Source organism: Anser anser (assembly GCF_964211835.1).
Source record: "Anser anser genome assembly, chromosome: 20".
In the NCBI taxonomy this organism is placed as follows: Eukaryota; Metazoa; Chordata; class Aves; order Anseriformes; family Anatidae; genus Anser; species Anser anser.
The window spans coordinates 799,280-815,083 of NC_139741.1; the positions used below are offsets into that span (position 1 = coordinate 799,280).

General features: G+C 48.1%; 1 protein-coding gene across 1 annotated transcript in view; it reads left to right on the top strand.

The window, feature by feature from the left end:
• Positions 1-15,804, top strand: part of CLUH (clustered mitochondria homolog) — a 35,652-nt gene that overhangs the window by 12,324 nt on the left and 7,524 nt on the right. The window contains exons 6-21 of the mRNA XM_083805874.1: positions 413-567; positions 1,776-1,901; positions 3,485-3,632; positions 4,341-4,433; positions 5,130-5,824; positions 6,976-7,193; positions 7,856-7,960; positions 9,086-9,186; positions 10,857-11,009; positions 11,600-11,662; positions 12,342-12,586; positions 13,382-13,466; positions 14,109-14,262; positions 14,630-14,769; positions 14,878-14,958; positions 15,587-15,712. Coding sequence (XP_083662000.1) covers positions 413-567; positions 1,776-1,901; positions 3,485-3,632; positions 4,341-4,433; positions 5,130-5,824; positions 6,976-7,193; positions 7,856-7,960; positions 9,086-9,186; positions 10,857-11,009; positions 11,600-11,662; positions 12,342-12,586; positions 13,382-13,466; positions 14,109-14,262; positions 14,630-14,769; positions 14,878-14,958; positions 15,587-15,712 — 2,688 coding nt within the window. The remainder of the gene's footprint in view (positions 1-412; positions 568-1,775; positions 1,902-3,484; positions 3,633-4,340; positions 4,434-5,129; positions 5,825-6,975; positions 7,194-7,855; positions 7,961-9,085; positions 9,187-10,856; positions 11,010-11,599; positions 11,663-12,341; positions 12,587-13,381; positions 13,467-14,108; positions 14,263-14,629; positions 14,770-14,877; positions 14,959-15,586; positions 15,713-15,804) is intronic.

Genomic DNA, 15,804 nt, shown 5'->3' on the forward strand with positions numbered 1-15,804 from the left:
GGGGTGGCAGGGAAGGGAGGGCTGCGTTCCTCTGTAGAGTCGTGGAGGCAGGATCTGCAGATCGCTGTGAATTACGCTTAGGTTTCCCATGCCCTTGCACTTGGATTCCAGTTTTAGAAGCTGCCATTTGAAAACCAGTACAGCAAGAAATCCATGTGTTGTGCAGCCCAAAGGCCCAGGATGTCTGTTTTTACCTGTCTTATTTGTGAAAGGCAGCAAACTCAGCAGCGTAGTAGTGGACTGCAAGTAGCCTGGGGAAGGCTATGCTCTTGAGACCAATTCTTTTGTAAGCTCTGTTTCTGGAACCAAGAGGGGCAGCAGGTAAAAGGACTTTGGCTTGTATATCAGATGTCTCTGTAACACAGGGGTATTAATTTCTACTGACAGGAAATGTTTCTGTTGTGTTCTGTAGCCTTTGCAGTGCCTAAAGGTATTGACGATGAGTGGCTGGAACCCTCCACCTGGCAACAGGAAAATGCATGGGGACCTCATGTATTTATACGTGATCACAGTGGAGGATCGACACGTCAGTATCACTGCATCCACTAGAGGATTTTACTTGAATCAGTGAGTAACTAGGATTTCTCTTGTCAGGCCCTGCAAGAGGGAGCTTGCAATACCAAACTGGAAAAGAACCTGCAAAGAAACATGCTGCTGCTTTTTTTTCTTTTTTCTTCCCTGTGGAAAATGGCCTATTTGAATTCACTGCTCACATGGGGTTTGTAGGAGTTGTTATACTGGATTGGGCTCTTTAGTTATGCCCGGTACCATTTTTCCACAGTGGATAAATGCCTGATGCTTTAGGGAAAGTTGAAACATCCCATAATGTCATCAACTAGTTAAAGTATTTTAAGTCGGGAGGGAATTCCTTCCCGACCATTGTAACTAGCTCATTTTGCCCTCAAGGAGAAGAACAGTCCGCCAGCACCTTGTAACCTCGGCACGGATTTGACTAGCAATTTTTTTTGTAGTGTCTATGAGAGACTGTTAAAGCTGACCGTACAGTGCCTGGGAGCGTAACAGTGGCCGTATTTGAAAAGAAGATGAAGATAAAGCACTTTCCTTTCATAATGGGGCAGAATGTAGGAAAGTGCTGTGTGTTGAGCTGGCTTGTAGAAGGCAGTTTCTATTCTATGGTTTTCTCCCAGATCTGTTAATAAGTAAATAAAGTGTGTCAAAAATAACAAGTCAAGAGATGCACATCTAAGTATGGGTCCATGGAGAGCAAGTGGCACGAAGAACATGGAACAAGTGGCCTGCTTGGGCTTGGCAAAATGTGAGCTGGGGAGGGGAGCCTGTGCTTGTGGCCCTGGCAGGTCAGTGCTCAGCCCTCCGGCAGGGAGATTCGGTATCCTAAGAGGGTTCTGGCTGCCTGGTGTTGTTGGTGCCATTCCAGTTGGGTTCTCTGTTAAGCAGAGGCCCTTGTGATGCGTTTGGGAAGCTCTTTTGTGAAATCAGTCCTTCCTTCCTGTAAAAATATGAGCCTCTCTTAAACCTAGTGGTGGCTGAAGAAAGGTCCGAATGAAATTTGCTGCCCACTGCATTCGGGTCCAGGTACTGAATTCCTGATTGCATCTCCACTGGTGAGAGCCGGGCAGGAGGGGGGCCTGCAGTCCTTCTGCCTGTGTGCCACTTGGTCTCCGTTTTACAGACAGCAACGTGTTACGCAGGCCTTTAATGCAGTGCTTATTTGGGAAGGCTCTCACTCGTATAGCAAGTTCCTGGGGGGTGGCAAGTCTCAGCTATGACAACAGCTCGTTTCTTTCCTCTTGCAGGTCTACTGCATACAACTTCAATCCCAAACCTGCAAACCCCAGCTTTCTCAGTCATTCCTTGGTGGAACTACTTAACCAGATCAGCCCTACCTTCAAAAAAAACTTCTCCGCTCTGCAGAAGAAACGGTAGCAAACGTTTTCCTCTCTATCCCCTTGGGTAGCGTGATGTTAAGCTGCTTGGTGAGGCCCCGGTACCTGGCTGGTTCTGTGGAGCTGGGTGCCGCGCTCGTACAGCAGGGATTGTAACGCCCTCTTCCTCCGTGTGTGCACGTGGTGGGTGGGTGGTCGGGGGGTGCTTGGTGGAACACGAGTCTGTGCGGCAAGGGACTGCCCAGTGCCTGACGGGGCCTCGTGGCAGCGCCCTGATCTCACTGGCTTTCCCCTGCTCGAAACGGGGAGCTGCCTGAGCTGATGGGACTCGGCCCATGCTAGTAGGCCTTCTGTGCGGAAGTTATGAAAGTGTGTGGGCCTGTAGCGCACTAACTGCTGCTGGAAAATTCCTGTATAAGTCATCTTGAGCAGTAAGAGCTGCTTGTTGTTGTGGTGTGTGTAAGTGAGCTTCGTCTGCTCACTCACAGCCTTCGTGCAAGGGCAAATCCTGGTGCGCTGACCAGCTCCTGCGGTGGGTCTGCTCACCGAGTCAGCGCGTTGGCTGCGTGCCTTGTGGGGGACTGGATGATGTCCTGGCTAGCCAGGCAGCAAGGAGCTGATGTGAAGCGGGCCATGGGCTGCAGCAGGGTATGACTGATGACCTGGTCAGTAGGTGCTTCTCCCTGAACACAAATAAAAGCTGAAGCATAAAATATCTGGAAAAGTAACGCGTGAGGGCTTTGCACAGGCTTACAGTGGAGAAGGAATAATTATCTTAAACATGTTCATGCATGCTTGTTTTCCTCTAGTTCCTCTAACAGTAATAATAAGGAACAATAATAGATTGTTTTATTTTCCTGCCCTTGCTAGAGGGACCATTTATTCTACTCCAGGACAGTGGATCCTGTGCAAAAGCCTGTCATTCTTTAGAGTCCACTTAATGAACTGCCTTAGCTCAGCAGGATGCAAATTGACAGGCACATTGTGTGGCTTTCAAAAGTGCTGCTTCTGTTCTCATTAGGAAGATGAAAGTGACACTATACAAGGGCTGGAAATTAGCAGTGGCCTCCCAGCCACCAGTGTGACTATCTGGCCATTTAAAAATGATTATATTGTATTGCTTGTTGGGCCAGAAGTAAATACAGATGAGACTCCGGCACCTGCTGAGAGCAGACAGATTACACCAAAGGCCATTAGGTGAAGCTTGCTTTTTCACTTCGTTAGTGGATGTGTGCTACGGGCCTGTTTTACAATACAATGCTTAGGGACCGCAATGAAAGCTGAGAGCCAGTAACAGAGGTGGCTGGCTGGGAGTGGCGATTCCCTGCCTCTGCTCCTGGTTTGTGGTGAGTGGAGAACACGGTGGGGATTTCTGGAGGTGCAGCTGAGGAAACAGGAATGAGGAGAGCCCAGTGCATTCCCTGGACTGCTGCTGGGAGGCGCTGCCAATCCGGTCGGTCAGTAAGGGCTGTCAGACTTGGTGAACGAAAGCCCGCTGCGCTGCCTGTGAGACCTGGTCTTGTTCTGTGCTTTGTTAGAAGCTGGTGTTGCAGCAGAGGGAAAACTCTTTTACAAATCTTCCTTCGGAAAATATCTAATTGTTTTCACTCCCAAATCAGGGTTCAGAGACATCCGTTTGAAAGGATAGCAACTCCTTTCCAAGTGTACAGCTGGACAGCTCCACAAGCAGAACACGCCATGGACTGTGTGCGGGCAGAAGACGCTTACACCTCTAGACTGGGCTACGAAGAGCACATCCCCGGACAGGTAGCACTCTCGCTTTGGGTGGGAACCCTGGCAATAGGTTGCCACCCGTCGCGCTGGGAACCAGCTGACTTTACTGACAAGTAGACCTTTGGTATTTGTGGAGGGGTTTTGCTCATCGAGGTACGCTTGCATTAGTCCTTGTTTCCTACAGCCTCTTTAACTACAGAGGGCTGAGCTGCTGAGGCTGCAGCTTCCCTGAGTACCTAAGGGTCTGAGAGGAGCAATTTCTGCTCAAGTATTTATAACTCCTATGTCCGTACTCTGACTAGCTCTGCTGCACTGCACAGACAGCACAGTGTTCCTTCTTGCTGCCTAGGCCTGGAACATCTCAACAGACTATTCTAAGGGTTTCAGTCACAGCCTCATAACCTAAAATGTTCCAGGCCGTGTGTGGAAGGGCTGCCTGCAGAGTGACAACGTCACAGTGTGCTGGTTAACCAGATCTGCACTGAGTTACTCTGGAGCTAGCAATCTGGCATTTCAGATTAACTGCATTGTGTAAGCTGGACTAATTCAACAGCCGTTTGGGATAGATCTGTAAAGTCAGCTCGTAAGGAGTGATCCTGCTGCTAACTCACTTCCTCTGGATGTCATGACAGCCTTGAGTTCTTCCCTTCTCTCACAAAATGCCTTGTAAATCAGAAACGCTGGGTTGCCAGCCCCTGCCTACACAGTGTAGTGCTTCCCATAAGTTTTTGACTCTTTCAGACCAGAGACTGGAACGAGGAGCTGCAGACCACACGAGAGCTACCACGCAAGAACCTGCCTGAGAGGCTGCTGAGAGAACGAGCCATTTTCAAGGTAACTTTGGGATCTGCAGGCAGCTACTTACACACACCCTTCTCTGCCGCCTGTGTCACATCTAGACATTTCACCTGGGCCTGCCTTTTAGAAACTGCGAGCTGAGGGTCCCTGTTTGTGAGCTAAGGGGTCTTGTCTTCTCTCGCATGTCATAGAATCATCTAGGTTGGAAAAGACCTCCAAGGTCAAGTCCAGCCATCAGCCTGACCTACCAAGTCCCATCACCAAACCACGTGTCTTAGCGCCACATCCAAGCATCTCTTAAATAACTCCAGGGATGGGCCCTCCACCACTTCCCTGGGGAGCCTGTTCCAGTGCTTGACCAATGTCTGCCTTCTGCTCCCAGCCTCGCAGGGAAGAATTGTGCTCCTTGACCTTGTGTCTCTCAGTCCTCTGCTGTTCTGTTTGATCAGCCTTCTTTCAAGTGGGTGGGAGGGGTGGATGCGCTTTAACCTAAACCTCCTCTGCAGAGAGCTAATGAGTCTGAGCCATGGTGATCCCTAATGCTTTGGCTCCTGGAGCTTGTATCCAAGCCACTGGCCAGGCTCACAAAAGCAAAAGCCAGCTGACCTGCCTGCCTGCTGGAGGCCATCAGGAGGTGAGGAGTGAAGGAGAAATTTGCAGAGAGTTTTGAGAACGAGGTGCTGGGAGGGGGTGATCCCTTCCTTACCTAGTTTTCTCTCCGACTGTCTCCAGGTTCACAGCGACTTCACTGCAGCAGCAACAAGAGGTGCCATGGCTGTCATTGATGGCAATGTCATGGCCATCAACCCCAGTGAAGAGACCAAGATGCAGATGTTCATCTGGAACAACATTTTCTTCAGTCTGGGCTTTGACGTCCGTGACCACTACAAGGACTTTGGCGGGGACGTTGCTGCTTACGTGGCACCTACCAACGATCTCAATGGTGTGCGGACCTATAATGCTGTGGATGTAGAAGGGCTGTACACGCTGGGGACTGTAGTGGTGGATTACAGAGGTTACAGGGTGACAGCTCAGTCTATTATTCCTGGGATCTTGGAACGGGAGCAGGAACAGAGTGTCATCTATGGGTCAATAGACTTTGGCAAGACGGTTGTCTCGCATCCCAAGTATCTGGAGCTGCTGGAGAAGACCAGCAGGCCGCTTAAGATCCAGAAGCACAAAGTCCTGAATGACAAGAATGAGGAGGTGGAGCTGTGCTCCTCAGTGGAGTGCAAAGGCATTATTGGCAATGATGGGCGTCACTACATCCTGGACCTGCTCCGCACTTTCCCTCCAGATCTAAACTTCCTGCCTGTTGAAGGGGAGGAGATGCCAGAGGAATGTAAGAAAATGGGGTTTCCCAAGCAGCACAGACACAAGCTTTGCTGTCTCCGGCAAGAGCTTGTTGATGCCTTTGTAGAGCACAGGTGAGCTGAGCTCCCCCCTTCCTCCACTCACAACTGGTAATGGCCAAGTCAGGACCACGCTGTGTCACCTCACAGCTCCCAGGGGTGGGCAGCTGGCTTCCCCACCCTTTGGCCCTGCAGATGCAATGATAGAAGCTTATTTAATGAGAGATGAAAACAGGAATTCTAACAGGGTTACAGGGAGCCGGGGGGAGAGGTGCCTTCTGCAGTCTCCAGGTCTCTCTTTGTTGTTTCCTGTCCTTTCCCTGCAGATATCATTTTCACCTGCCATCTAGGGAATGGGAAGGATTTATGCTTATCTTTAAGGCTCTCCAGGCATCCTGAATGCTACTTTTTCCCCCCCCTCCCAGACATTGGAAAAAAAACCTTCCTGTGGGAACTGCTGTAGGCACTTCTGTGGTGGGGTGTGTTGGTGCTGGGCTGGCTCAGTGCAGGCGAGGAAGCGGGAGCTCCGGGAGCAGGCAGGCAGAGTCATGTGGGGCTGGTGGTGTTAACGCTCCCGCTTCCGTGTGAAGGGCTGCAGGGCACTCTGCTTCCACCGCTGGTCAGAGTCTGCTCTGCTTGCAGAGAGGAGCCCTCAGTCGCTGGCAGCGGGGCCCTGCCCGCTGAGCAACCAGTTCTGCAGCCAGCGCCCTGCCCAGTCCTGCTGCGTGCCTGCAGGCGCCTCGGCTGCTCCCTGGGAGAGCTTCCAGACCAGCAGCGTGCAGGACTGTGGCCGTAGGGTGCTGCTGCTGCTCCATGGCTAGCAGAGGTTGGGCCTCCCCGTGCTCAGGTCTCCTGGCAGAATTACTGCCTGGTGAACGCAACTAGAGACAAACAAAAACCAGCAGCAAGAATCTCCCTGAGCTGTCTGCTGGTGCTGCGTGTGGAAAGCTACTTGTAACCACTGCAAGGAGCTGAGTTTCCCATTGTGATGGGTAACAAAAACCCACCTTTTTCGTCCCTTCTGTTATGCTAATGACAAATATTAGAATAATGTAAACTCCTTCAATTCCAGAAAGCTCATTGGTAGAGGGGCGTACATTATGCCTTTGCACTGGAAAACTGGATACATTACCTGAGATACAAAACTGAGGTTTTTTCCTTGTAGAGGAGTGACACTCCTGGTGGATTCTCCTGCTGTGCTGAATTTCTCTCTTCCTTCACTGTAGGTATCTCTTATTCATGAAGCTGGCTGCACTGCAGCTGATGCAGCAGAAAGCCAACAAGCAGGAGAGCTCAGGTGCATTGGAAAATGGTGCCTCTCCGGAGAATGGTACAGCAGAAAGTGAGAAGTCTGAGTCAGATGATGGTAAAATAGACGACAACGTGACTGGACTTGATCAGGTTAAAGAGCTTGCTGAGACCATTGCATCTGATGATGGAACAGGTATTTAATCCTCTGCACCAGAAGCAGCCCAGGCCTGCTGCCGTACTGGTGGGCTGTGTCTCTGGTCGGAGCGCTGCCAAACTGGGGGTGCTCAGGGTGATTATTCATTGTTAAACAGGACAAGTACTGGCGTCTGTTGTCAATGATGTTTTAGCTCTTTTGATAGAGCTGTTCGTGCACTAATACATTAATCACCCTGGCTGCCTGGGGGCAGGTTGGGTAGGTGGACTGTGTGTCTCTGAAATGGGGCAAGCCCATCAGCTCTGACGCAGGAAGAAGCCTGGCCAGCAAGCTGGTCTGCATGGTCAGCAGCCAGGGCTGAGCTCTAAGAGCCTTAGTGCAGGCAGAGAGGAACGGGCTGTGTCATAGCAGGGAAGTGTGCAATGCTCAAACACCTTCAGAAATCTCAGACTTGAATTTCTGAGTATCTGTGGTTGGGGAGAGGGTCTGTTTTCTAGGTCATCTTAGGTGCTTTTGCTCAGAGTTTGCACTTCTGCAACTGTTCTTTCCACATATCTTATGTTTGTCTGTTTTTATAATGGATTCCTGCAGAATGTGCCATCATTACTGCTTTTAGTAACAAAACTTTTCTCTTTAATAGCTAGGCTTGTCATTTTCTGAAATCCACATTCACTTCTGTTCTATTTTTCTTCCTGCTCCAGTGGATCCGAAAAGCAGAGAAGTGATTCGAAATGCTTGCAAGGCTGTAGGCTCCATTAGTGACACATCATTTGACATTCGGTTTAACCCAGATATTTTCTCACCAGGTATGTGCACAGAGTTTGTTCTGGTCTTTCTTCAGAGGATTGCTATGTGCAGCCTGCTACAGACAAAAGTATGTTCTAAAACCACTGGCTTTTGGCTAGTTGGCATAATGTAGGGTTCTCCATGCAGCACAAAGATACAGAGAAGAATAAAATTAAATTGATTGTAATGCTCTAACTATGAAAGGCAGGCAGTAAGCTGTCTCCCACTGCTGCACTTGGGGGAGTCTGCAGAGTGTTGCCAAGAATCTTGTGATTCTCCATCATTCCAGCTGCTAGACCACATGAAAAGAGGCTGGGGGGAGGGCAGTAAATTTGATCCTAATGTAGTAGTTGACACAAAAAAACAACAGTTGCAGTTGAATCAGTGATGTTGGATCCACAGTGAAGGGCAGGGGCTGTTTTAGCAACATGTGGTCGGCGGGTCACAGTACCCTTTGAAATGCATACATGGGTTGCAGGCATCGGATGCATTTTTCAGTGCCTGGAATCAGCGTGCTTTATTTGGAAATACAGTAAAACTGTGTGTTTATGGGGGTGAACAGAGAGGCTGTGTGCATGTAAATTGCAGGGGAATGGTCATGTAGTTGAATTCATCTTGGAATAAATGTGTCAAAAGGAGCATGTGTTTTGAAATGCACAAACATCTCTTGAGGCTGGTAAAGATCAGTGTTTTGGCACTGACTGTGCAGCTAGCACTTAAAACTTTGTTTTAATTTTGGAGTGCCAAAGCAAAAGCCTCTGAGCTTCTAGTACCCTCAGTATATGCTGGCCCATCTTCTGAGATGCGCCGCCCTGGTCTAGCCAGTTCTCTTTTTGCACTGGAATTGTACGCAGTACTTGTTGGTAGGTAGAATGGACCAGATAAAGAGCAGGATTGGGGCCTTTAAAAGCTGCATTAGAAAAGAACAATTGGGCACAGAGCAGCACAGCCAGGAGCCAGGCGGAGCAGGTAACGCTCTTCCTATCAAAACATGTTGCCAAGTAGATGAGTTCTGGAGAAGCATTTCTGCTTCCAGCGATGCAGAATGTCTGTAGCTTGTTACCTGTTCTTACCGTACGTCTTCTGTACGTGAGTTAGTTTTCCTTTGAGTTAATGTTCTGTGTTTTCCTCTTCTACCCTCCTAGGTGTTCGTTTTCCTGAGTCTAGCAAAGAGGAGGTGCAGGATCAGAAGCAGCTACTGAAGGACGCTGCTGCATTCTTGCTCTCATGCCAGATCCCAGGCTTGGTAAGGAACTGAGGGCGAGCAGTAATGTCCTCTCTGAAAGCTTACCTCAAGTCTGTCCACTGCGAGCAAGCATTGAGATGGTGGTACATCAACTTCACCTCCCGAGCAAATGCTGCACTCTCCTGCTGGCAGCCAAGTTACGGTAGTGGGGGTGAAGTACAGCGAACCGCGCCAGTATCACTAGTACAAACACAAGAGGGGTTTTCCATTTCCTGTCTTGCATCACAGCACGGTTTTCCCACTTCACTCCAACAAAGAATTTTTGGCATTAGTGATTAACCTTATTGCTGAGAGTTTGTGACAGTAAAGACCAAAAAAGTCATCCTCCCTAGCCCTGGGCATCGTACACAGCTTAGTGTATTATCTGACCTCGATCATGACTCAATGGGTGACGAATGATTTGGAGTGAACTGGGAAACTGTTCTTGCTCATATCTATTCTAAAAACTTCTCAAAGTCTGGAGCATTTTGAGTGCTAACCCATGTGCCTGGCTAGATAAGAAGGGAACAGCTGGTGTTTCTTAAGACACTGTCTAAAGTGACTGCTAATGTGTATATTACAGCTGGCATTGGAAGTAGGAGGGTGGAATTGCTTGTCTTCACTCCAAGAGGCCCAGGAGTTGTTGGTGTTACCTAGGAAGGGCTTTTCCTTGCTGGAAAACTTCTGAGCTGTACCTCCCTGCAAATCCACTAGTGCTGCGGTCAGCATAAGCTTTTAAGGCCAGCTATTCAGTCTTTAAATAAAAAGGGAAGGGGAGTGAATCAGAAAAGGACCTGATGAGTGTTGTTTTGTAAGGTTCTTGATACACTAGTTTGTAAATGCAGAATGCTTCACAGGCATGTATGTGAGGGCAGGCTACAGGCCAGCTGCTGTACGTAGGCAGTCCTCCTTGCTCAGTGTATCAGAAAGTAACTGGTGTTACTCCATGACGTGAATTAAATGACTCTTATCAGCACTGCAACATAACTTAGCAAGTGCCATTTCCCCTTATCAGCAAAGTGTGTACGACTCCATGTAGCCTTTTAACTGGAAATGGTTTTAGTTAGCGACTGTATGGCCCTTAAAGAAGGGATAGCCTGTTAGTTCCACAAACCTCAGTTAAACAGCCCATGCCAAAGGGAAAGAGGTCCTCATTGCCCGAGACAGGAGTCCTCTGCATCCTTGCTCTGCTCCACTTGTGTGTGGCCTCGGGCACACTGCTGGAAGGTGTGCGCTGAAGGCTGCCCCTGCCTCCACTGGTCTCCTCGTGCTGCTTGAGACGCCGGGAGGATGCTGTTAGTCCTGCGGGCCCTGCCGGGCTGTCGCCTCTGCTGGGTCTGCACAGGGAGCTGGGTGGTGTCTGAGCTGTTTTATTACAGCAGGTGATCTCTCTGCGCCTCAGTTTCCCAGTGTTTATTGGGAGTGTATAGTGCTCACTCAGCACTGAGATGCGAGAGTAAAGGCGCTAAAAGCGGCAAGGAGCTTGTGCAGACTGCTTTGGGCTGCCTGCGAGCCTTCCCCTCGCTTGTGCTCTGCAGCTGTCTCTTGTTTTAAACTTAAATACCGTCTTTGGAAATTGCCTTCCTCTTTTAGTGAGCACATTTTCCCCTCCCCAGTCCAATCTTTTTTTTTTTTTAACGGAAGTTCTTCCCTTCATGTTTGTGTAACCAGAGCTTGCATGTACCCTGCAGGTCAAAGACTGCCTGGACCACACGGTGCTCCCGATGGACGGGGCTACCTTAGCAGAGGCCATGCACCAGAGGGGCATCAACATGCGATATCTAGGCAAAGTGATCAACTTCATCACAAAGACCCCTGGCCGTGCTCAGCTGGATCACATTTTTGTAAGCATCAGGCTTAACTTCGGGCTGGCATTTCCAACTGCCTTTGGCATAATTCGCCCTGTGTAGATGCCAACTTGGCTAATAGTTTTCTCTGTGAAAAATAAACAGCTTCAATAAGAGGAGGAGGAGGAAGTACTCATCAGTGGTGGATGGGGAGTTTTACTTCCAGTTCCTTAGTTACTTTCATAATGTTAGGGTGTATGAGTGTCCTTTTGGGATAGAAAAATGCTTCAGGGATTCCCAAGTGTAATAGCAGGTAGCACACAGTTGGATTTTTAAGCCATGCATTTTTTTAAGCCTCTAATATCCGACAAGGCTTTGGATTAAGGTGGAATGTGGTGTTGAGATGTGGCTGCCTGGCGGCTCTGCAGCGTGGGGTGGCTGGTGGGCACCTCGTCCACGGGCGAGCAGAGGGCTCTTCTCCAGCCCTGGGAGCGTTGTCGAATACAGAGCAGGTCTGTGCCGTAGCGTCAGAACTGGCGAACGTGCCTTCTGCAAATCTTGGTAAAAGCCCACTTCAAAGCAAAAGTGTGTTTTTCATTGTTACTGTTGACTGACTCTTAGTCTCTTTCTTGTATTCCTTGGGGTAGAAAATTGGCATCAGTGAATTGATCACCCGATCGGCTAAACACATCTTCAAGACGTACCTCCAGGTATGACCTGCAGTCTAACCTCTTGCCTTGTGTGTTCTCTCTAATGATTTTTTTTTACAAAGGGAGAGCTGTTTGAGTTTCTTTCATTAGAGAGTTCATGGGTGTCTCCTAGCAACAGGAAGTACAACCTTATTAGAGCTAAAATAGGCATAGGCCTGCGTGCAAGGGAAAACAAGTTCCCACTTGAAGATAGTTTTCCCAGAGAATAATCATTCATGCTGTTCTTCCCCAGATTTTCACTCATTACGTTGAAGGCTTTTAAATGTGAAATCACAGCTTGTCTTCCTTGTAATGCCTTTTCTGTTGCTTTTGCCCTTCTAAGAAGCTTTTCTTAATTAAATGTGCAGTAATACATCTTTATACCTGTACATATATAGCATAGCAATGCACCTGGTTTTATTCCAGTGACAAATCTTTACACTCTCTAGTTTTTCTGTCCCAAGTAGCAGCCCAAAGTAGAACTGTATATTGTGCGTGTGTGTGTACCTTTATATCTACATAATTCTGTCTGTGCTAGTTCCCCTTGCAAATATTTGCCTCTTCCTTGCTTCTCTTCTCTACCTCGCCTGGAAGATTTCCCTGTTTCTGGCAGGACGGGATTTGTGCAAGGCTCAGGGTCAGAGTAGTGCCTCTGTGATGACAGGTGTATTCCATGACTGATTTCAGTGTCTCGCTGTAGGGTGTGGAGCTGTCGGGTTTATCAGCAGCCATCAGCCACTTCCTCAATTGCTTTCTAAGCTCCTTTCCAAATCCCATTGCCCATCTTCCAGCTGATGAGCTGGTCTCCAAGAAAAAGAATAAGAAAAGGAAAAATAGGAACCTTGGAAATGCTGATAACACTGCTTGGGCCAGCATGACCCCTCAGGAGCTTTGGAAGAATATTTGTTCAGAAGCAAAGAACTACTTTGATTTTAGTCTTGAATGGTAAGCAAAGCAAACTGCCCTGACTTGCGCCTGAACTCTCACCAAACGTCGGTAGCTCTTACTACTCTCTAATAAGACCCGCCTTTTTGTTTTGTTTTCTGTTTGGATATAAATTTCTACTCTTGAGGAAATACTATGGCCTTAAAATGGAAATAAATCAGCCAAAGAGCAGCAAGGGGAGGCGTAGCTGAAATCTGAAGTGAGATGAAGCCTATGAGGCAAAGGCAGCTAGGAAACCAGGGGAGAAGGGGAAAGCTCTCCTTAGCGGTGCGGGGGGGGGCACAAAGCAAGAAGGTAAGAGTGTAGGCAAAATATATTTGTATATATGAAAGATGATTTAAGCTGAAAGCGGCTTATATTCCTAAGAAACAAGGACAGCTTCTCCTGGACTTGAAATGGAGAAGGCCAGTAAGGCTGCTGGCAGGTGCAAACAGCAAATGTTCAGCTGAAGTTGCAAGCAAACAGGGCCCTACGAGGGAAATGATGACTAGCTGGCTAAGTCGGTGATCGCCCCTTTCGTGTCAGGGACAGCTTAGTGTTTACCGGGAGCTGAAGACGTACAGACCTGCACCCAGACCCTGCAGTGAGCTGTGGAGAGAAGACAGAGGGTTTCAGTCAGAAGTAGTGACGTGCAGCTCTGTAAGCTGTAATACACCACTGGCATCCAATATAATGTCACTGGTCTCAGTTAGCAGCTAGGTGCCAAGGGAGTTATGTTTGGTACACTGCTGCGTGGGGAAGGTCTTGAGGAGCAAATTCCCTGGGAGCTCAAGCCTCTGTGTGTGCTTCTTGCAGTGAGAATGCTGACCAAGCAGCTGAGGTGTATAATCTACAGAAAATCACCCTCCTTCGTGAAATCTCCCTCAAAACTGGAGTCCAAGTAAGATGCATTTATTTTCTCCCCTCCCATCGTGTTCTGTTCTGAGAAGCATGAAGCGCAGACAGCTTTGCAGGGGCAGCCCTTCAGGCAGACAGTGCAAGCCCCTAAAGGTCTTTGTGGTATTAATGCTGGAATACAGGGGCCAGTCCTGCGAAAAGAGACTTAAAATCCAGTCGCCTTTTAGGGTGAACTGGCTGTGCATCTCCCTTGGAAGATTAGCTGGTCTGAATACGATTCCTGGCGCGAACTCTAACAAACCAAACCGTCACACCTTGCTCTCCCCATCCAAAGAGCAGAGCAGAGCTTCAGGGTTGTCCTCGTTTGAGGAGCAGGGTGTTTCCCTCCCTGCAGCCGTGCCTTCTCCCTCCTCTGAGGGGTGTGTAAGGGGGTGCATGTAAGTTAGGCTGGATGGGCTTCCCCTGGTACTGGCATGACCTTGGCTTTGCAGTGTGGAACTCTTGCCACAAGTATGTGGTGGTGCACACCTACGTTACCTTTCAAAGCACTGTGCCCAGGTAGTGATACAGCAGATGTTTTGACTGAATCCATATGCAGAATTTGAGACTCGTTCTCCTGTCTTCTTGCTAAGTACCCATGAAGTGGTGACTGTGACCTCCTCCCGTCTTTTTTTTGTTCCTCCAGATACTGCTGAAAGAATACAACTTCGACAACAGGCACAAGCCCACCTTCACAGAGGAGGACATTCTCAACATCTTCCCTGTAGTGAAGCACGTAAACCCCAAAGCCTCAGATGCTTTCCACTTCTTCCAGAGCGGGCAAGCAAAGGTTCAGCAAGGTACAGACCCAGCATGCCTTTGCCTCTTGAGGCTACTGCTGATAAAAGGAGGAGTGGGGTATGTGTGGCATGGCCTGCTGCCCTCCACCAGTATGTCCCCCACCTACCCTGTTTCAGCTGAGAGTCATGGTCTCCAAGAACATCTGAAGCACTCAGCTGCTATAAGGTTACCAGCTGTGAGCAAGGATGGATGTAGGACAGCAACTTTTCTCCTAGGTCTCAGCCCTTACACAGGGCAGTGACCTATAGCTCCATAGCCCACTACTGTTGTTGCCGGCCACACGTATCTCGCTCCACGTGCGTGGCTTCTCCAGTAGTATTAGGGGTTATTTAATACATATGCATAGAGGAATATGTATTTTTTCAGGTTTCTTGAAGGAGGGCTGTGAGCTCATCAATGAAGCCTTAAACTTGTTCAACAATGTGTATGGTGCTATGCATGTAGAAATCTGTGCCTGCCTGAGGCTGCTAGCTCGTCTCAATTATATCATGGGAGATTATTCAGAGGTAAGCAAAGGTCTCAGTCAGGGTCTGTTTGTCTTCCTGTTCCTTCCCCGTGCTTGCTTGCTCAAGTGCACGACATCTGCGTGACTTGCTTTTGGATCTTCTGTTTAGGCCTTAAGTAATCAGCAGAAAGCGGTGCTAATGAGTGAGAGGGTCCTGGGTATCGAACATCCCAACACAATTCAAGAATACGTAAGTACACAGGATACTGGGGGAGAAGCAGCACCCTGGGTATGCGCTTATTCTGAGAGCCTTAATTGATGTCTGAATCTAAAAAACAGTTGCAGTTTCTTCTGTGCTGTTCTTACCAGAATCCTCCACTTTCATGATTTTGATTTTGTAAAGTGTATATGAAATTGTTTGCATTATAAGCATCCCATATGATCAGTGTTTGTCCTACTCAGTTTAGACTTCTGGGATTGTGTCTGTTGAATGCTTATATATATCTTCATTAATTCTGCTGGCTTTTACCCTGGGCCTATGTTAAGAGAAAAAAAAAAAAAAGGCAAGAACCCTCCCGAAGAGCACAATCAGAATACCACGTAAATATAGGTCAACTTTGAAATATTTTTTGAGGTGCATAAGAGATGCTGCAATTAAACGGTTCGGCTGTTTTTCACTGCTGTATCTTATGTGGATCCCTTAGTGTAGCTGTAAGTCAACCAGTAGACTTGCAACCTTTCTGGGTAGTTGAAATCTTTTTAACTATAAAGGAAAATACTTATATTTGTGTGCAACTGAGGAAAGGAGTAGAAAGGAGAGATCAATCTGTTTTACAAAGTGATAAAAGAACGTTAATGCTGTATTATTTTTGTTGTAGATGCACCTTGCTTTGTACTGCTTTGCAAACAGCCAACTCTCTACAGCATTAAACTTACTGTACCGTGCACGCTACCTCATGCTATTGGTATTTGGGGAGGATCACCCAGAAATGGCACTCTTAGATGTAAGTAATCTTCTAGAGTCAATGTCTTTGAGTCTAATCCTTAAGAAACCTCTTGAATTTCAAAACACCCAGGCTATTTGAATTGTACATTT